The sequence below is a fragment of the Juglans regia genome, chromosome 2 (genome assembly GCF_001411555.2).
Source record: "Juglans regia cultivar Chandler chromosome 2, Walnut 2.0, whole genome shotgun sequence".
Taxonomy (NCBI): Eukaryota; Viridiplantae; Streptophyta; class Magnoliopsida; order Fagales; family Juglandaceae; genus Juglans; species Juglans regia.
Genome location: NC_049902.1, coordinates 33,551,494 through 33,573,313, shown reverse-complemented (window position 1 = coordinate 33,573,313; position 21,820 = coordinate 33,551,494). Strand labels below are relative to the sequence as shown.

Below are 21,820 nucleotides of genomic sequence, written 5' to 3'. Positions count from 1 at the left end.
TTTACATTTAACAAAACTTTATAAATATTTAATTTTATCTCATTATTATTTATAAATTATATTATTATTATTCACAAATCTTAGAGACTACGTGCCTCGCCAAAAGTCGGTCAGGTAGCCCTGTTTCCACATTGATGACTCAACATTCTCTCCTAGACAAGAAAAGGAACTTGCAAAGAAAGAGAGGCGTGCCTCTGCAGAATCTTTATCTTTGATCTTATAATCTTCTTCCATCACACTGCTGATGTGACATTTAAATCCACTATTTACATGACATGCTGTTTAAAATATGATAAATCAACTTATGTGACTAAAGATGACAATGCACAACATCTCTCTTATTTCAAACCGATATTAGCTTAATCCTCTAGTTTTTATATGAATGAATTTAATGGTACTTAATTTAAAGGTGAAGGGTTAGACAGGTGCTAAACAAAAAGTTGAAAAGAAGGACATGGAAGAATCGGAAGCATTTCGGCATTCCCCACAATCCCCGCCCCTCGCACACATACAACACAAAAGAAAAGGGAAAATAACAAATATTTGCTGTAAACCAAAATCTATAGAACACAAAAGCCTGGATCAATGTGCAACTCAACTCAGTTTTTCAATACAGAATCAGGGTAAAGCCTACAAGTGAGAAAAAGGTTCAATCTAATTACCACATCAGTTACAATCTAATTCCAAACTAGCGGGGGGAATCAGGTCCATTTACGAACAAACTGTTCAAAACTTATGGTCGTCCACAGTTTCTAGACTACAGCTCCCAAATCATTTTCCTATTCTTCTAAGTAGCTTGTACATACCAAACACATTCTTCTCCTGCCACAGGTACGGAATGAAAAATGACCGATACAAGGGAGGTGAGAGCTCCCGGTCCAGGTAAGGCAGTGCAGCGACTGCCTGTGTAGCATGTGGGAACAATTTTAGCACAATCACACTAGGAAAGGTGAAAACAATAAGAAAGCTGATTTTTACCTCCCACACTGACAAGTCACTTCCACGTGTAGGGTAGGGTCGATTAAGCTGCAGCTCAACAAGGAAAGTACAAGCCTCAAGATCCTGGAGCTGCAATGTCAATGATGTGTCAACAACGAAATAAAGGAAAATAGAACACGTTTAGGCTTTATATCAACCAAGGACAGGAGTTAATTACATATTGCTCATCTGATGCCTTGTTCTTATTGTTAAAATAAGGTGGTGCAGCTGCGGTCCCTCCAAGGGTAGCATTGAAAGGGAATGGGAGAAGACCTCGGAATCCATCATCAATCCAACGGACTTCTCCAACATAATCAGGAATTAAAAATGATGATGGAAAACGGTGCCATTCACTTCCAACACATACTACAGAACCTGCAGTGTATGGGACCCAAAATTTAAAAAACTCGCATGGATGTATCTCCTTGCCGGTACTAAATAATAAGGTCTCTGGAATTGAAGAGGTACTCAAATTGACTTTCTTTTCCTATTTTCATGGCCTTACTATCAAAACTTTGGTTGCCAGTGAATTGCACAAACCTAGCCAATAATTCAGGGAATAAAGAGTATTTAGAGATTCTAAAAGTTTGAGAATTTCAGAAGGAAGATTGAAACTGTGTCCCCATGGTCATTTCATCTCATGACAAAGAGAGCACTGCTTCATATATCTAAAGGCTATATGCTGGCTCTCACCTGTTCCTGCATCATCATGGTGCTCTAAAAGCTTGTAAATCTCCAACGGAGCAGAATAACCATTAATCAATGAAAAAGTTCGAGCATGGGAGGTACACAAGATGAGGCTAAGAACCACAGGTCTAAGAAGTTTTGCTATCTGCATATGCACACAACAAAACACTTGACTGTGAGTGAAAGCTCATTAATATAGATTGAGAATTGCATAGCAATGTAGTGTACACATACTGTAAACATCAGGGGTTTATCATTCGGATTATATTTATCTTGGAAAAGATCGGGAAAGCTCTCAATGACAGCCGAAGCAGCAACACAAACTAGTGGATATATTGGATAAAGGAACCTGCAAATGTAGTTAAGAAAACAATTGCCATCAATTTATATTACACTGAAGGCTAAATGGAATTGGATTATATGTTAACTACAGGACTCTAGATACCAGCAAAAGAGGTTTGAAATTTCAAAATAAAATCATATATGAAAGCCAGAAGATGAGTAGATAACCAAAAATGGCTTCCCACAAATGCAAAGATATAAACCTTTATATATACCTATAACATTACAGAAGCAAAAGATAATGGATACCAGTCTTTCTGGTCACTATAATATGTCACACAATGGATTTATGCATCTATGCCATCAAGCCCCAACCTCTCCCACCACCCTATACTCATGGGGGGGTGGAGGTGCATTTGTCCCAAAGGCACAAATGATTCTGATAAATGAAAAAGGGTCAATATAATATTCATTTTCAAGAGTCATTAGTAGGAGGTGATGCTTCAAATAGTTCATAGAAAATCAGCATATACATTTCATTCATAAAAAAATTCTGTTAGCAAGGATTTGTATATAAAAAATGGTTCATCACTCAATTTTAATTTGTAAATTATTTTTTTTACGGGTAAAATAAAAGTTCTATTGATAGAAGAAAGTAGGTGTAGCCTAAGTACATGGGAGGTATACAGAGAGCACACCTAGCTACAAGCTAAGAACTAGTAATGGATACAAGGAAATCATGAAACTAGCCACATTAAAATCAATAAGAATGCAAAATCCTTATAGGACCTTTTTGCATCCCAAATATTTTGTGATGCTAATGAATATGATATATCGCATGATTTCAAAACAACCACTGACACCACCTCCAGAACCACACTGACTTGTGTTTTCATGTGTGGTAACACAAACAGGGAAAAAACAAAGACAAGAAGTATGCAAGGACATTGAAGAGAACAGCAAAATTAGGCAAACCTTTCTTCTTTGTGTGGCTGCAAAGACATAAATACCAGCCAAACATATACAGGAGAGACTACAACCAGCAGGTCTGGGGCGTACTTTTTCCTTGCTATTGGAAAAAATCCCAGGAAAAGCAAAGCAAGAATGAAACAGAAGTTGAAATTGTTAAATCCATTCCTAAGATAGTATAATGGTCCTTCAGTCCCATACAAGTGGCTTTCACCACCTCCTACAACATTATATAGAAGCAGATTCAGCACAGATGATGTCCATCTTCTGTAGTAGTAGTAGTCAACAACGAATGAGACTGCCTGGAAGAATAACAAAATTTTCATATTGTAATGGGCATGAAAAATGATTAATTATTAGAATATTATAACTCTATCTAGTGCCGATGCTAGGAACTGGGATTGAAAGATCAACAAAGTAATATGTCATGATATGATTAACTTACAAGAAGAGAAAGAGAGGTGAAAGCCCCAGTTAAAAATGCTCGCTTAAACCTTCTATATAAAGAGTAGAATGTGACTGGCAGAAAAGCCAAGATTGAGAATGGCCAGCCAAGGATTACACCAACAGCTGCAACTGCAACTGCCATTGCAGGCTTCTCAAGAAGAAACAATCCTGATGAAAGAGAGATGGCATACATAGAGAATGAACTTGGCAAGAAACCTAGCAAACAATGTCAAGACGGGGGACGTTAGAAAAATCCAAGCATATGGGAACAACTTAAACTCTAGATTATGACTATTCAGACAACATGGAAAAAATTAAGTGCATTGCTACAAAAAACAACTAAAGAAACCAAATAGTATTTTGGCAACAAAAGAGATGAATAGAAAATGCCCACCCACTTGTACTAGCGAAGAAACAACCGCTGGTTAAGCATAGCATTGCGAGTGTGTAAGAAGCAAGACGCTTTCCATACTTCCTAGAAAGGGCTACCACCAGAACAGTTTCTGTGATAACAGAGAGGAGACCTAGAAAGAGTCTTACAGCATAGAAGACTCTCACCTGCAATGGCAGAGGTATTAGTTTAAGCATAATCCTTTTATATTTTCTATTAAAAAAAGTTTTGTTATAGAAGTATGACTTATTACTAACCCATCAGAAAAACAATAATCCTAACGTACAGAGAAATCTTACCTTTTCCTCACCAAACAACCAGGAAGCTGGTCGACCAACTAATTCATGGAAAACAATGTATAAGTATGAACGCAGTGCAAACTGGGAACTGCAGGAAGCATAGAAGTTATAAGAACAATCAATATCACAGTGGAAAATCGTACTAAACCATTAAATCTTTCAAAGCAATTCAAGAAAGCTCGGGAAATAATAAATCTTCTTCTTTTGATACGAGGAATTGATTTCTAAGATCAATTTGAACTCCACCCCACCTTTGCAACCACAAAACAACAGGAGAAGCCCCCTGTGGTAACTATTTAATAATAGCAAAAAAATGTCAAGCTGAAAGACAATTCTGCAGTGAATTGCAGCAACCAGTATCACCATGAACTTTTGTAATAGAAAAACTATTCTTATTCATATGTTTGGTTGTGCGATTTAAGCAGAACCCCAACTTTGCATTTTTCAGTTCAAAGTCAGTTTCGTTAACTGTCTTCATAGTTCATACACAATAGATATAGGCAGCGTCTCATACTGTATCGCAATTCAGATTTTGGGGCACTGCTTCCTTTGTAATATGTTGTGAGGATCCCACAAAATACCCTCTTGTGCTATTCAAGTGCTCCGCCCCATTCAATGCATTCATTATATACACCTAAATAAAACTTCTTTTTCTTTTTTTTATAACCGTGGGTGTCCGGGCAAGCTTGCGCAACCTCAATAACACTATTTCTATATCAATTAAATATATTCTTATAAAAAAATATATATATACACCTAAATAACAATCATAAAGACATGATCCCCGGGCTTTTCAGAAGCTTAAATGAGATTACATAATATAAGCATTAGATTTTATATGATAGTTATCTCGTCACTAATTTAGGGCTATACCAATGGCAATCATAGCCCACGTTTTGCCCTTGAAAAAGGTCCCCATGGGACATCAGATAGTCATGGCACTTTGAAAATAATTTTTGTAATCTAAGGTATTGGACACATAATAAATACAAACTAGCCGCAGTAAATGGTAAAATCCGTGCCTAAATTAGTCGCGTCTCCTACTAAATAGTTTGAGATAAATTACATATCGAAAAACAAAAACTAAACAGTTTGAGATAAATTAACTTTTTTTTTCTTGATAAGTAAGTTTGAGATAAATTATCATTTGTTTTTTAAAGTTTGAGATAAATTAACTATCAGTCAATGTCGCTTCATCTATCTGATATCGGTTCTATTAGCGTCTACAAGTGTGCAGTAAAGTACAAATGTGTAACCAAGTATAGTGCCACTTTTCTAAAACAAAAAGAAATAAACATGCCCGCATATGAGTGATATATATACCTGTACTCCCAGGTCTGAAATCCAGATTTGTAGAGAAGGAAATGGAGTGGCTCCCAGTAATTGAAGACTTCATCGCAGTCGTGAACGATGTTTGATGTGGCGCTCATGTAGCGTAGGGCTCCTAGTACGAACAACGGAAACATCCACCCTAATCCCTCGTCTCCCCCCTCTCCTTTTCCACCGCCCGATCTCCCCGGCTTATCGTGCTTCCCATACGACTCTGATTGCGACGACGATGACGACGAAGGATCGGGCTGTAGCGGACGTCTCTTCCTCGTCGATAGCTCCATCTCTCTCTGTCTCTCTCTCAATCAGCTCGGTCACTGGACCTATGAGACGCCGGTCAGAGAGAGATGATACTTCCTTCCATAGAACGTAATATAGAAACCTTTTTTTTCACTCTCTTTAACCTGCTTTTGCTTTTTACTGACCAGTCTAATTTTTTATTATTATTATAAAGCAACCTTTTGTTTTTTAAACTTACTATTAAAAGAGCTTCGTTACTTATCGTTCTAATATATTATTTTTATTTTTATTTTTTTTAAATTAAATTAATTTTTTTTATTTATTATCTATATATCACATATTTAATAAAAAAAATAAATTATACATAATATATGATATAAAAATGATGAAATAATTTTCCTTATCAGAAAGATAATAACGTCTCTCTTTCTTTCTCCGTTAAACAATCTCCAATCAAGTTGCAAATAAGTATTCTTATTATTTTCTTTTTGGATGGTGTTAGGGGTAGCACAAATTTATAATTTTTTTTTACTATCATTTTTTTAACATATTTAGACATTAAGAAAAAATTAAAATATATATAATTTTACTAATAATTACTTTTTTAATTATTAAGTAAAATAAATAAATTTAAAAATAAACATACTCGAACAGTAATTTTGGACGATAATATTGAGAAAGCTAAATAGTATTTTTCTTTCTTAAATACACTTTAAATAATTTAATAAAAAAATTATTGTTATTTGATAATCCTATAAAATTATTCTTACCTGTTAGGACAGGTTTGGGGGTGGGATGAGACACAAAATTCTCATCTCATCTCATCTCATTATTACATATTTTTCAATTCATATACAAAATATAATAAACAATTTAATTTTTTCAAATCTCAATTTAACTTTTTTAAATCTCAATACAATAATAATACTAAAATATAATATTTTAAACACTAAAACAAAATATAAAATTCTCATCTCACCCTCTAAACCTGCCTTTAGATTCTCTGTTAGTAGTGAGTTGTGCATGGACAACATGAATGTAAGAGAGAGAAATTATATTTGTAGTATAGAATGTGCAAATGTTGTATATTTTTTTTTAATTGAATAAATATGATTTTGATATAAAAAAATTAATTTTTTAATAATGACCTCACTCTTTTTTTAAAAAAGTACGCAACACTTATACAATTCATGACTGTATTTAATATTAGTCATATAAAAAATCCTTATTATTAAAAAAAAAATTTATTCTCAAGTCAGTGTGTACAACATATATAATAAAGAACTTACTTGACAAAATTTGAATTAAAAGATAAATTTTAAATTTTAAATCTTATTATTTAAATTACATAAATAGTATACTCTACGTACTAGCTTAAGAATAGAATAAATCTATCATTGAACTTTGAATTAGTTTAGGTTAATATTATTCACTTCCGGTAGATCCATTATTTGACTTAAAAAAAATGTTTGTTAAAATCAAAAGTTGAGAGTTGATATTACTGAATTATGATATTAGTGCTCAACGACATTAGGACAGACATCACTCTCAATCATAACACTTCCTGATTCGAACAGAAATATGACACAATCTATCTAAACACAATATCCAACAACATCCCATGTACAACAACCTTAAAAGTTACAACTCCCCCACAACTCTAGTCGGTTGCCGTTGTGGAGGATTGTTTGCATAGCACCTGATGATTTTCATGTGGCCTACAAGTCGGAAGGCAGTCAGTAGATGACATATTTCTGTTCATCTTTGTGATCTTTATGGCCAATTATTTATTTATTTATTTATTTATTACACATTAATTAGGAATGGCATTATCTACAAGTCCGGATGATATTTTATCCAGACAGGTCTGAGTCTGAGATTGAAATAAAATGGATAGCAACAAGCATGGGAATTGTCCAGCAACCAAAAACACAAAACAATTATTCAAACATAAAACCCATAGGACATCTTTATAGTAAAACATAAAAATAAAGTCCCATCAAGTTCAACTCTTGTATGGCTATATAATAAAACTGCTGGCTTTAGTAGTATTCGAGCACAGCTATATATGATATTACAACCATATAAGGTCACCCAGATTTGCTCAACCAAATTTCGATGCTGCCGGGGATTATAAAAGAGCATCCACCTCTGGTGCATATAGTTTATGGTTTCTCGAGGCAAGTTTTTCTGCAGAAAAACAGCAAAAAGAAAACACTGAATTGCACAAGTCTAACCAGTGTTCTGCAAGCCTGCAGCAATACCCTTCATGGTCAAGATGAGAGTATCCTCAAGACCAGGGGCATAGTCACTTGTTGGGTTCAGCTTCACAAGTTCATCAGCTGCTTTGTTTATTTCCATAAACTCCTTCGAGATGTGTGGCCGCACCTTCACATGGTAGTTTGGATCCCTGATTCTCTTCAATGTGTAGGCTTGGCAAACATTAAGGGTAGTGATGTAGGAATCACGGAGGCGGAGTCTTTGCTTCAAGTATGGGTCCCCTTCAAGAAGATCCTTGTGTCCAGCAATCTACAAGCAGAGGTAAAAAGGAAAATTGTTTCTTTTAAAGTTATGATCATATATTTTGTTCATTAACCAATAGAAGACATGGAAATCTTACAAAAGTTTGGCAGAATTTTATACCCTGTTATTGGGGAAATTCAAGGTCTATGCTACCCAATGCTTATTAGAGCAACAGTTTAAAAATTTCAAAAAGCACTAACTGGAAACTTGGTGAAAGAAAGCATTCAATACTGGTAATCAAAGAAAGCAATAATGGCAGGCTAATCAATAATCCGCAACAAACTCGAGATCTAAATATATTCTATCCAATTGCTTTTACCTGCAGGAGAAGCCTCTTAGTTTCTTCATAATTGACCCTCAACCGCTCTCCAAATTGCCACAGATCTTCTGAAACAAGGAGCTTGTCATACAAAGCAGCAATTCCAGGATCTCCCTTGGCAAACACCATTTCGACCAAATCAATGGTGACTCGAAAGAAAGGCCATGCATTGTACATCTCTTGGAGCATATGGAGATTCCTAATGTCCTTCTTAACAACATGTTTGAATGCCGATCCAAAGCCTAGCCACACTGGAAGATGAAACCTTGTTTGCGTCCAGGCAAAGATCCATGGGATTGCACGGAGTGATTCAATACCTCCACTCGGCTTACGCTTCGATGGACGGCTTCCTATGTTCATCCGACCATATTCCAACTCCGGTGTAGCCTACATATAACAATAGAGAGTGGTTATTAAGTAAAAGATTAGTGAGCCAGGAAGAAAGATGATATTGATGCTATTTGCAGAATTCTTACAAGACGGAAATATTCAACAAATCGTGGTTCTTTGAAAACAATAGAACGATATTCTTCCGTGGCAATGATGGCCATTTCATCCATCAATGCACGCCATTCTGGTTTTGGAGAAACGGGTGGGTGCATGCCATGCTCTAAAGTAGCAGCCGTGAAACGCTGGAGCGTTCTGAAGCACAAGTGCTCCTCTCCAAACGATTGCTCAATAACTTCACCTTGAACAGTAACACGGAGTGATCCATGAACAGTATCCGGAGGTTGAGATAATATGGCAAGATGGGTGGGTCCACCTCCTCTTCCAACAGTACCACCACGACCATGGAACATAGTTAGCTTCACACCAAATTGCTTGGCAACCTTTATGAGATCCTCTTGAGCCTTGTATAACTGCCAGGCTGCAGAAAACCGTCCTGCATCTTTACCAGAATCTGAATAGCCAATCATAACTTCTTGCTTTCCATTAATTCGATTTCTATACCAATCTATTGAGAAAAGCCGAACTAGAGCAGCAGGGGCAGCCTCCAAGTCTGCGAGTTTCTCAAACAGCGGAACAACTCTTAATGGTTGCTTCACATGGCATTCACGTTGCAGGAGCTCAACTGCAAGCACATCAGATGGTGCAGTTGCCATTGAGATTATATATGCTCCAAAGTTGTCTGATGGAAGTTCCGCTATGACATGAAACGTGTCCAGAACATCACGAATTTCTTCAGTTGTAGGAAGATCAGGTCCAAACAGTGGGCGCTTGCCACTGAGTTCAGATAAAAGCCATTCCTGTCGACGTTCTTCTGACCAATCTCGGTAGGACCCAATTTCCAGGTGCTTGGTAATGGCATCCATGACATCAGTATGACGGTCTGACTCTTGCCTAATATCAAGTCTCACAAGTGAAAGTCCAAAAGTTGACACTTGCCTCAAGAAATCAAGAAGGCTTCCATCAGCAATTGCTTGGTCACCAGATGCACAGAGTGATCTGTAACATAGTTCGAGAGGTTCCAAAAACTGCATACAATTTCAAACTTGATCAGTAACTAGACCAGTCAAACAATAAGTAAATAAGTAAAAGATGCAGTTTGAAACTTCATGGAACAAGTACTCGTTTATTAGCAATGAACTTCGGCATCAAATCCACCTAATATATCTCCATTTCTTTCTTCACTTATCTAATGAAGAATTAAGCACAGTATGATAGCTTAAACAATTAAGAGCGGGGCTGTGTAGGATGGTCCTTTGGCTGTGACTTATTAATGGATAAATCACAGGTATGGCATGGGATAAGGATCTACTAGCCCAGCCCGCATAGTTGGATATGGCCTTGTTGGGGTGAGGAGAAAGTGATGTGAACAGATGTGAAATATAGGTGGAGATGGCCACACAATTATAGGAAAATACCTCCTCAACACTGGTGAAAGTTGCATCCTCTGGAATGTCAGAGTACCCATTGGCCAACAGATGGCGAGAGCGTTCACGTGTCTGATAAAGCCTATCCCTCACTTCACCAAGAATGACACGATACGGTTCACTGGAAGGAATTTGTTTCCAAAATTCTGTGTCACACAAAAAAACAACGAGTCTTATAACATTAGAAGTTTTCAGTCCCTTCAATTGAAAATTCACTATATACTTCTAACAATAAGGCTGATGTACACTCATCTTAGAGAAATAGTGTCTCCAAGGGCTACAAAGAAACTAAGGAATAAGTCCAATCGTAGGGGTATGGTTAAACATCAAAAGACAATAACACAAAATAGGGGCATGATTAAAAGGCAGATTATTGCGGAAAAACACTATTTGCATTTGTTCTTTTCTTTTTCTAAAGCTGAAACATTTTTGGGCTGAAGGTGAAGAAATTGGCAAGACATTTCAGAATGCCAATGAACATTGACACGGTTAAGGGAACTATGCATCTACAAATGTGAACGATTTATTGGAAAGGCAAACAAGAAAGTGTCGTGCATAAAAATCTACTCTACATTTCTATGGACAAATAGTTCGAAACGATGAATCAGTGTTTATGATATCTAATACACTATTTGAAAGGCAAAACATGGAAATACCATATCTTTCTTGAAAATTGAAATGATGCATCGTGTGAATAAAACATGCAAGAAGAAAAGCATTACATTATAGATTACTTACCTATGTAGTGTTTTGCATCTTTCTTGGAGGACCTGTGGAGTTCATCTGCACGAACACGAAGCTCATCATTGCAGCGCCACATAGACAACTGTCCCCCAACAAAGGAAAAAAGCAGAAATTAGTTGACACATATGACAAATTAATAAACAAGCAACAATCCCCCAACCATGGAAGATTGCAAGACCTAGAAGCTATTAAGTACCTCAAACATGAGATCCTCTATTTGGGAATAGTGCAAGTTGGCAGCCATCATTCTAGCCAATAAGCAAACATCCCTTGTGACCTCAGGAGTAACCCTAGGATTACCTGCATCCAATACAAAATAAATGCCAAGCTTTGATAGAGAGAGAGAGAGAGGGGAGAGAGAGAATCCCCAAGCTTCTACAACTGAAATAAACTAATTAGACCAGCCAACAGCAAACCCAATAAAAAGATCATTCCAATAAATACCAAAAAATCAAGACAGGAATCATGAATTTGAAATCCCATTCCAAAATTCAACACTTAAAAGCTGTTCTGTCCAATATTTTTCTCCTTCCGAAAGAACTATATTTAGAAGTACATGACAGATTTCTGTAGAATATTATCATTCTATCAAGATCTTCACCATGCCATTAACAAATAAATCATACCAAAATTCACACTGACATTATAAGAAACATTCCAACTAAAACAAGCAACACGTTCAGGAAAGTTCGCTACAACGAAGATACATTGATGGTTACGCTTTTTTTCCTCTAGTTCGAAATTGTTATGACAACAAGTTTGCCCTGTGGGGAAGGATCTTACCATCACGATCACCACCCATCCAAGATGAAAATTGAATAAGTGGGGCATTGTAAGGAACGCGTTCATTAATTCCTAGGTTCTTCAAAGCTGTGTCAACACGGCGTAGGAACTTTGGAACACCCTTCCAGATTGTTTCATGGAAGTAGCTCATTCCCGCCCTCATCTCATCTTGTGGAGTTGGAGGGGTTCTCCGAATCTCATCTGTGCGAAATGCAGCTTGGATCTACATGATATAAAGTAGCAGGGAAAGGTGAAAAACTAAAAATGCCATCAACTAAGGCAATGTTTTCTTTTTCTGTAAAACTTTTTTTCTTTTTCTGCAGAACTTCCCCATATAAATCCTCTAAAGTTCAGATTCATTCCATGACTGAAGTTTTGTGAGAGTTAACATGTTGTCAGTAATAACTTTCTTTTGTAAGACACTTTTCTAAATTATCAAAATCATCTCCCAAAACTTGCAAGCAACCAAATTTAAACATATAATGCATGGGAGTAGCGCAGCCAGTGTCTTGCATGGCAGATTACTATAAGAACATTATATTTCTGACTGGCAGCATTTGAGCAGTTAGCATATTTTTTTAATAAGTTAATTAAGCAGTTATCAACCCAGATCGACAGGTCAACTTCTGCCTTTTGTCTTCCACATGAAATACAGGTTCGAGCATAATTCATATGGCCAACACGCTACTGAGAAAAGTTGGCTTGTGACAAACAATTCTGAAGAAAACCTAAAACTTGGAAAGATCACAGAGCAGCAATAATTATGGCTACGAAGATCCAAAAGGCATACATAATAAATATGAAGTACAGTAGCATATGTAATATCCAATATTTTACTGTATATTCCTTGAAATTGAAGCACAACAAAGGGGAGGAACAGTAACTATATCCAATGCTCTTTAGAAACTTTTTAATAATAAACAAATATTTTATTGAAAAACACAAAAGGGAAAGAACAGGCTGGGCCTCATATGCAAGAAATATGAGTTGTTGTATAAGTTTGTTAACGTTGGCCCACCTTTCTCATCAAAATGTAAGATGAATTCAGTAATATGCGGTTCTAGAACAATTTGATAGCAAGTTAACGATTTCAAAGGATGTTGATATTCACCTCCCTCTGAAGAGCCTCATCAAGCTCCTGCTTATCATCAGGAGTAATGTCTTTGGCATACAATTGGGCCAAACAATCCCTTATCCTGAACAAATGCGACAAAGTGAAAACATTAAAGTAAAACAAAAGAAAGAAAAGCGCTGCAAGAATGCAACTTCATCACTCTTCCCCTCACGTAAACCGTAGGGCTTTCCATAAAGAATTGTATAAGTAACGTTACATTAGGTAGCTTGAATTTTAGGAATCTTCAGCCCAAAATCAGAATATAAAATACAAGGAAGCAAAACTACAGTAACAAGAGAACAAACCTTCCATGCTTCTGAAGCAAAGACCGACGAATTGATTGTGTGGGATGGGCAGTGAAGACTAGATCCACGGTCTGGTTCTTCAGAGCATCAAAAACTTCTTGCGGAGACTTGTTCATTTGTGCAACCAGTCTCTTGAGAGTTTCTTCTATGTCTGATTCGGTTGCTGCAGAGTTCTCATCAGCAAAATCTCCCTTTTTCAACTTGTTCCGTCTGCGGTAAGCAATCTGGACCTCCTCAGCCAAGTTGGCCAAGTTAAGCATGTGGGAGAAAGACTTTGCAATAACAATAGAGTCCCCTGGATCCAAGCTTGTCAACACACTTCCAAGCTCTTCTAGCTTCTTAGGATCATGCTTACCCTCATACTCAGCAGAAAGCTCATAACACTCTTGAACCTTTGCAGATATCAATGGAAAAAGAAAAAGAAAATCATAACTAATGATTAATTACTGTAATTCATTAAACAAACTGTAAATCCAAAACATTATTCTTATTTAATATTTCAGACGAAAAGAAAAGAAGTACGCCCATCTTTCCATGTCAAAGGAAAAATGCCAGATACGGTGTGATCATATCTTAGATGGTCCTTGGTCTACCCGCTAATGTGATTGATGAATCAAATAGAATAGCACGGACAACACAAACAGTAGATCCCCGATCCCACACCAAATCATGATTGGAAGAGCTCTCGAGCTTGTACGCACATTACATAAAAATTAGCATAATGACTTAAGACTCGCGATGAAACTACCACAGAATGTTAAACAGATAGTACAGATATCAGACACAGTTTGAGGGTCTTCGTTACTACAGAACCACCGGAATATAGTTATTTAAATACTCCCTTAAACCCAAACCAAAACAGCAACCTCAGTCCCCAAAATTGCCAAATCAAGAATGAGTACGCATATAAAAAAGGGTATTCCATTCCCACACAAAAATAAACCTTTTTCACATAAAACTCAAATTCCAAAACTTCTCAACGCAAAGTGAAGAATTGGGCCCCTCGTGGGCATTAATCAAATTAACAGTGGAAAAGGAAGAAATCAATCGCTTACCGTTTCCTTGAGATCCTCCCCATGTAAATCTTGGAGAATATCCAGAAACCGATCTAAAAGCAGAGCATCATACTCGACCAGTTTGTCATCCTCACTCACTTTCCCCGGAACCAAAAGTCGAAGCTGGGCGTCGATTGACGCCAACTTCTCGATATTCCGATTAGCCATTGCTCGCTCTCAGTCTCCCACTGTGATCACAAAACCAAACAAAGAATTTGTGCAAAGAAAATCAGAGAGCAAACACCCAAAAAAGGGAGCCGGGAATCTCCTTTTCAATCAAGGGCCAAGAGTCACAAATTACGATCATGAACCATTGAAGTATAGCCCTATGTAATCGAGTACGTGGTGGAGATAGAGGACACGTCTGAAAATAGTGTACAGTAAAATGAGATTGAAAAAGTTCAAAACGCTTTAAAAAAGGGGGAATCTCCGATTGTCCAGGAAAGAGCTAATTTTGTACGACCCATATGTCAATTTTCTAGAAGAGTTGTGGATAATCAATAATGGATCGTACCTGAATCTGGGCGAGATTGACGCCGAAAATTTGGATCGGATACAAGTGAAACTGTGAAAGAGCGAGAGAGAGAGAGAGAGAGAGAGAGTGTGTTTTACGAGATCCAAAGAGGTGCAAAGGATGTGACTTTATAGAGAAAATAAAAGCCTGTCGTTGTCAACGTCAGTGCTTTATTTTTCCCTTCCTTCTCTGCACTGCTTTTGTCTCTTCCGTCTTCCTTTTTCTCTCTTGATCAAGTTGGAATTAGAATATGCCCACCAAAGATGCCTGATTGAGTTCCATCTTCCTTTTGAATAAATTGTACTTTCCAACACTGGTTTGACGGGAAAAGTAAAACCCAAAAAATTAAAACAAAAAAACAAAACAAAAGAATTGAATTTTCCAAGAAAGAAAGGAAAATAAATAATTATTCGGTTGATTATATAATGGAAATTTTTTTTGTCTAATTCAGGGATTTAGCTTCTGTACGGTTTCGGTTACATAAGGAGACACGTGTTACTCGTTTAATAAATCCAATTCCAATAAAAATGCGACCCAACAATGATCTAATATAAAACATTATCCAGCTAATTACATATATAAATCTAACAGAATACGAAAGATATTACGTTACTTATGCATATATATTTCATTTTCTGCTATGAATTTAAATATTTTTATAAAAAAAAATCTTTGAACCAAATAAAAGGCCTATGCATATATATTCCATACCTTTTGTTTTTTCAGCCGAGATCTTCAGATTAATTGGCGATATCTTAATTTTTTATTAAAAAATTAAAAATCAAGAATCGAATCTCCTGTTCTTCATGTATCAAAATAAAAAATAGAAGGCTTATGCACTTTTAATGGAATATATTTTATTTGAAAAATGAAATTTAGTGCCCACTTGAGATTTATTTTTGACAATCATCAATTAAAATAATCTTTTTTTATTTTTTTAAATGAAATAATTGTCGGATAAGGTGCTCCCTTTCTGTTTTCGTTTCGTCTCATATATTTTTATTGAGACTGTATTTTATTATATATCCTTAATTGCAATTATTACTGTGATCATGACCTGATCTATAGATCCCAATTCGCTTTCTCATATATAGTTTATTAGTTTTGTTTTTCATACAATATCATTTTCTACCAAAAGCGATAACGGTAACAACAAAAATTGAGGCTATAATTTTGTAGAACCGAGTGCATGGTTACCAATTAAGTAGTCAGGATGAAGTTTGAATCACAGCGTACAATTGCATGGTTTAATTTACTTTTGTTTAAAAAAAAAGAAATCAATCAATCTAGATGTTATTAAATCTATCATTATTAGCTATTTAATTATAAATACCCGATCGCCAAACTTGGATATATTGAATTATACTATTATTAATGTGATATATTTTAAATGATTAAAAAAATAATGGCAGCTTAAAACATACCACATAAGTAAGGATTTATTTATTAAAGTAGGAGAAATTTTCAAGTTATTAAGAATCCTTTTGAATAAAAAGAAAATATGTGATGAATTGAAATAATTTGTAAATAATAATAAAATTATTAATTGAAATGAGAAGGGTTGGGATGGAATGTTATTTGTATCCAAACAGCCTAGTCAAACAAAATGAGTGAAATACATAGCGTTTCCGTGACTCATGATCTCGTGTCGAGAACGTTACAGCCTTCCAAGTGATTGATGGGATGTTCCTTTCGTCTTCTTTCCAATCACTCACTTGAATTAAAGTAGCAATATATAGATCTACAGTGTCGGCATCAATTGTGGCGACATTATGTGTAAATTGATAAACATTTTCATTTTAAATTGGAGAAAATATATTTATAATCGTAAATTGTACAATCGTCTCGTAATTATTTAAAAAAATAATAATAAAATATGAGATTTATATAAAAAAAAAATTAATTTTTAATAGTATATTTTACCTTTTTTTTTAAGCTATTACGCGTCATTTATGCTCTTTACTGTTATATATAGATCAATTACTCTTTAAATTAAGGGAGTTTCTTTCTTTCATGCTTTACTTCACTTTATTATTATCATTGGTCTTAAAAAAATCATATTAATTTTCCTACAAGTAATCATCAAACAAATATATGCAGTAATTAAAGAAGTAAAATATTTTAGTTACAAAATGATTACATAAAAGTAAATTATAAATTGATATAATTTGATGTGATACGTTAGATTATAAAATTATTTTTATTGTAAAATATATCTAATGAATCTTATAAAATTATATCAATTTATGAAATTATTTTTATATAATATTTTGTATGTAGTTCTCATAAAAAAAAAAACCCTGTCTGCAATCTATTTCTTTGATATTTTTATTTTATTTTTTACATCTAGAAGGTTTCAGAGTCCACTCTCCGGCCCTAGCTATGGAAGTTTATCGTTGTAGCTATGGTGAGAACGATATAAAACCAAACTATTGACATACCCTAAATAATTAAAAGGGGAAATTCATGCAGCAGACTTCTGAATTATATGAGTGAGAAAGTCAACACATGGGGGCATGCATAGGATGTACGTATATGCACCAAGTCAAGTAACCCACGCATGCATGCGGTTTTGGTGTCCATTTTGACAAGCATTTCTAGCTAACACCTAGCTAGATGACATGCTTGTTGTGGTTTGGTCCAGCAACTCGTCATGTCTTGCGTACTCAAATTGGTGCCTGCTGCCTTCTTCATCATGCACGCCGGCCTAGCTTGGAATATTAAAATCACTTTTAAATATACATATTGACTATTTTTTTTTTTCTATGCAAATAATTATAAGACTTATATTGAAAAGTAAAGCCGAAAAGAAGTGTAAAAATTAATGAAATCACGAACAAAGGATTACATTATAAGTAGACTTTAGTTGTTTTTTTTGCAATTTTCAAGCAAGCCCTTCGATTCGACCCTTTTTTTTTCCTCCTTAACGTCATCGTTATATATTGACGTAAATTAATTGATAAGGAAAGGTGATAAGCTATTTGAATTATTATAGGTAGGGGCTACGTACGTACACCTTAATTTATGTTTAAGGACTTATCACTAATGAGATAGGTTATTAAAATACATAAAAAAGCTCTCAAATCTTAGAACTGACCCCTTTGTCTCCCAAATTTAATATTATATGATACGAAGCTGACACTCACAACGATGCAAATGTCCATGCATGCATCTGAGCTCGACTCAAGTTTTTTGGGCCAAAATTAGGAGAATTTAAGGATTTCTCTAATAATTATTAAATGTGTTGCTACGTGACAAAAAGGCGCGGGAAATCTTTAACTCTGCTTTGAGTTCTCGTTTGTTTATACAAATTAAATAAAATCATGTTAGAATATACTTTTTAAATATAATTTTTATTTTATAATTTAAAATAATTTAATTATTTATTATATTTTATGTGATAATTTAAAAAAATTATAATGATATAATGAGATGGTTTTGTATATCCAAACCAGACAAACAAAAAAATATTCAACATTTTGTCCTGAAAATTATTATCCATATTTTAATATGACATAGATAAGAAAAATACTTGGAGTTGATTGGGCTTGAAATAGTTCTACGAGATATATTTTAAATATTTCTTATCGTCAATTAAAAATTTTAAAATAAATAGTAATTTTACAGTTATGACTCTTAGTTCATATATATGCAGTCTCTTTCTTAATTTATACACGTATCTAATTTGGAGAACTCATTTCTTATTCTAATCTATCTTAAATTTGAATAGTTGTTAATTTATTTAACGGAATATGACAAAAACAAAGTCTAGGAATTCTTTTTTTTTTTTGTTCTAAAGTAAATATTGAAATTCCATGTACCATTTTAATGCCTTGTAGCATTTACGACAAATCAATACATTATTACTATAAATATATATATATATATATATTCAGATTTTTTGAATATGAGTGCCTACTTTGGGGAAAGTAATGCATGTGTTTTGGACTGATCGGGAAGAAGGCATGTTTGACTGAAATGAATTGCAGATCCACTTACCTCGGAAAAAGAAAGTGATGGTTGTCGGCTCGGAAAATACAGACCTTTCATTTCCTTAGCATATGCTAAAACTGATTCGAATCCTTATAAATTACATTTTAGTAAAATTCTTAGTGCAAACGAGTTTACACAACAAATCATATATTAATATTGACATATAAGATATTCATTTAATAAAATGGTAGAAATTAAAAATATAAATAATTTTCACGAGACATATAACCTTTTATTCTTTTAAATTTTTTTTATTTTTTTTAAATAAAAAAATCATATCAACGTCGATACATAATTTAATGTGTCAAAACTGCTTGTACCTGATAAAGCTTACAATTTTATAGTTTGATCCACATCCACATCATGAATAATTTCTACTTTTCTCTACAGCTTTATCGGCACTGTTCCTTTATTTATTTTTTATTTAAACAATACCAATATCCTATTTCTTTTTAATCTTGTAAAGTCATATTTTTTTTTAAGTCAAGCATCGTATCTTTATCATGGTTTACATGAAGTAGAGAATATAGTTGGAGATCATGCTCTTTAATGGCAACATGCATTTCCCTTGAAACGTAAGCCTCTTTTAGTTTTACAATTCATTTCAATTTATCTCATTTAATCATTACAATTTTATCAAATTTATACATAAAATAAAATAAACAATTCAACTTTTTTAAATTTAAAAACAAAAATAATATTAAAAAATAAATTATAATAATATTATATTCAATGTTTAATTTTAATCTTAATTCATCTCATTACATTTGCAAAAACAGACAAGACATTATATAAAACAAGCTTAAAACTGTAAGGCCCAAAGAATTAGCAACCATTCTATATATAAGCCCGATACCACTAGTTTGCATCTTTACACATTGCACTGCCTATTCTGAAAAACACCCCAACTTGAGCAATGCTCTCTCCAAATCTCACCTGTCTATAGATAAACAAACGTATGAAGTATGCTTTCAAGCATTTATTAAGCATTTAGACATTTTGTTTTTGGGGCTTTATCTCCAATAGACGAGGACCACCTCAGCATTCCATAAGTTAATTTTATGAAACTCATCATAGATTATAATAGCTAGTGATAAGTGAAAAAAACAAAAAAAAGAGTTGGGTTATGCTTAGTTGAAAACATAGTGTTTTACTATGTAAGCCCATAGACACCCTCTAGTCTGTCACACAACACCACACCAGCCGTTGTCCACAAAAATAAATCACAAACTGATGTGACTTGATGTAATACGTCATATTATAAATTTATTTTTATTGTGAAGTAGATCTAATGAATCCTATAAAGTAATGTCAGTTTGTGAATTTATTTTTATATAATTTTTTTTTATGACTGTAGAAGTTCTCATCAAAGAAACCATGGCTGCAATATCCTGATCTCTCTACCTCTTTGATATTTTTATTTTATTCTTTACATCTAGAAGGTTTCAGAGTCAACTCTCCCTAGCTATGGAAGTTTATGGTGAGAACGATATAAAACCAAACTATTGACATACCCTAAATAATTTTGTTTTTTTAATACAAGATTTTATAGGGGAAATTCATGCATAGGATGTACGTATATGCACCAAGTGAAGTAACCCACGCATGCATGCTTGCATGTGACTTGGGGGTCCATTTTGACAGCATGTCTAGCTAACATCTAGCTAGATGTCATGCTTGTGGTTTGATCCTGGAACTCGTCATGTCTTGCGTACTCAAATTGGTGCCTGCGCTGCCTTCTTCATCATGCAAAGCGGTCCTCCGTTTTTTTTGTTTTCCTTCTTCTTTAAACATTTAAAACGTGTTATTTGTAATAAAAATAAACTTATTTTAACAAAAAATAACTGGCAGCAGTTGTGTTTATTTATATACTGATCAGTGTTGGTACAATTTACATAATTATTTTTAAAAATTTTTAAAATAAGTATTGATTTAATATGAAATAAATCTTATGTATTTTAGGTACCCATTTTGGATGGACTTTTCCCAAAAAAAAAAAAAAAAAAAAGAATTGATGAATTAGGATGGAATAAGGTATGGCAGAGAGACAAGCATCCATTATAACGTTCACGCCGGCCTAGCTTGGAATATTAAAATCACTTTTAAATATACTTATTGACTATTTTTTTTTTTCTATGCAAATAATTATAAGACTTTCCATTTAAAAAATATACATTATTGCTAAAACTATTAAACAAGTGTCGTGAATTGATCTTTGTTTCTTGTGACAGGTCCCATGCACCGTCCCTCTATCTTTTGGGCTAAAAGCTCACATTATTGACGGTTCTGTTTGTTTTTTTTTTTTGTTTGACAATTTTCAAGCAAGCCCTTCGATTCGACCCTTTTTATCCTCCTTAATGTCATTGTTATTGACGTAAATTGATAAGGAAAGGTGATAAGCTATTGGAATTATTATAGGTCGGTGGTACCTGCACCTTAATTTATGTTGAATGACTTATCACCCATGAGATAGGTTATTTGGAAATAAAAAATGAGTAATGCTAGAGAGAAGCCATTATAACAGTGCACATTTTGCACTCACTGCGTGGCTGTTTCTAGTTGATTGTTCCCAACACTCACTTGAGGAGATGTGTAGTCTAGATGATGCCACATCATGTGTACAAAATGGATGTTCCTAATAGTGGCTTCTATCTATATTTATTCATAAAAAATACATAAAAATAACTCTCAGATCTGAGAACTGACCCCTTTGTCTCCCAAATTTAATATTAAGAAAATGATAGAGGCACAGCTGGTGGCTCCTGTTGGGAGTCAACGCTAGTTTTATTATGTGTTTTTTATGTATTTTTTTACAATTAATTTTATATAAATGTTTTTAATAATTTTAAATATTAAAAAATAAATTTAAAAAATTATAATATTATTAAAAAATACTTCCTTAATCATGAAGTAAAAAAAAATTATTTTTTTTATTTTACTTCATGATTAAGGAAGTATTTTTTTAATAATTTTT

At 34.2% G+C, this 21,820-nt stretch overlaps 2 protein-coding genes across 2 annotated transcripts; both read right to left on the bottom strand.

Moving 5' to 3' along the window:
• Window positions 1–533: 533 nt before the first annotated feature.
• On the bottom strand, window positions 534–5,761 carry LOC109012295 (dol-P-Man:Man(6)GlcNAc(2)-PP-Dol alpha-1,2-mannosyltransferase). The gene is made up of 10 exons (XM_018993843.2): window positions 5,377–5,761; window positions 4,054–4,141; window positions 3,762–3,921; window positions 3,362–3,579; window positions 2,923–3,218; window positions 1,900–2,014; window positions 1,672–1,810; window positions 1,157–1,353; window positions 979–1,068; window positions 534–903 (listed from the first exon to the last, which is right to left on the bottom strand). The coding sequence occupies exons 1-10, from the start codon at window positions 5,664–5,666 to the stop codon at window positions 772–774; spliced, it is 1,725 nt and encodes a 574-aa protein (XP_018849388.1). The 5' UTR covers window positions 5,667–5,761; the 3' UTR covers window positions 534–771.
• Window positions 5,762–7,551: 1,790 nt separating this feature from the next.
• On the bottom strand, window positions 7,552–14,968 carry LOC109012286 (phosphoenolpyruvate carboxylase, housekeeping isozyme). Its single transcript, XM_018993831.2, has 11 exons — window positions 14,854–14,968; window positions 14,340–14,527; window positions 13,285–13,676; window positions 12,977–13,061; window positions 11,866–12,088; window positions 11,279–11,382; window positions 11,077–11,164; window positions 10,330–10,484; window positions 8,941–9,939; window positions 8,465–8,851; window positions 7,552–8,151 (listed from the first exon to the last, which is right to left on the bottom strand). The coding sequence occupies exons 2-11, from the start codon at window positions 14,505–14,507 to the stop codon at window positions 7,855–7,857; spliced, it is 2,898 nt and encodes a 965-aa protein (XP_018849376.1). The 5' UTR covers window positions 14,508–14,527; window positions 14,854–14,968; the 3' UTR covers window positions 7,552–7,854.
• Window positions 14,969–21,820: the final 6,852 nt, after the last annotated feature.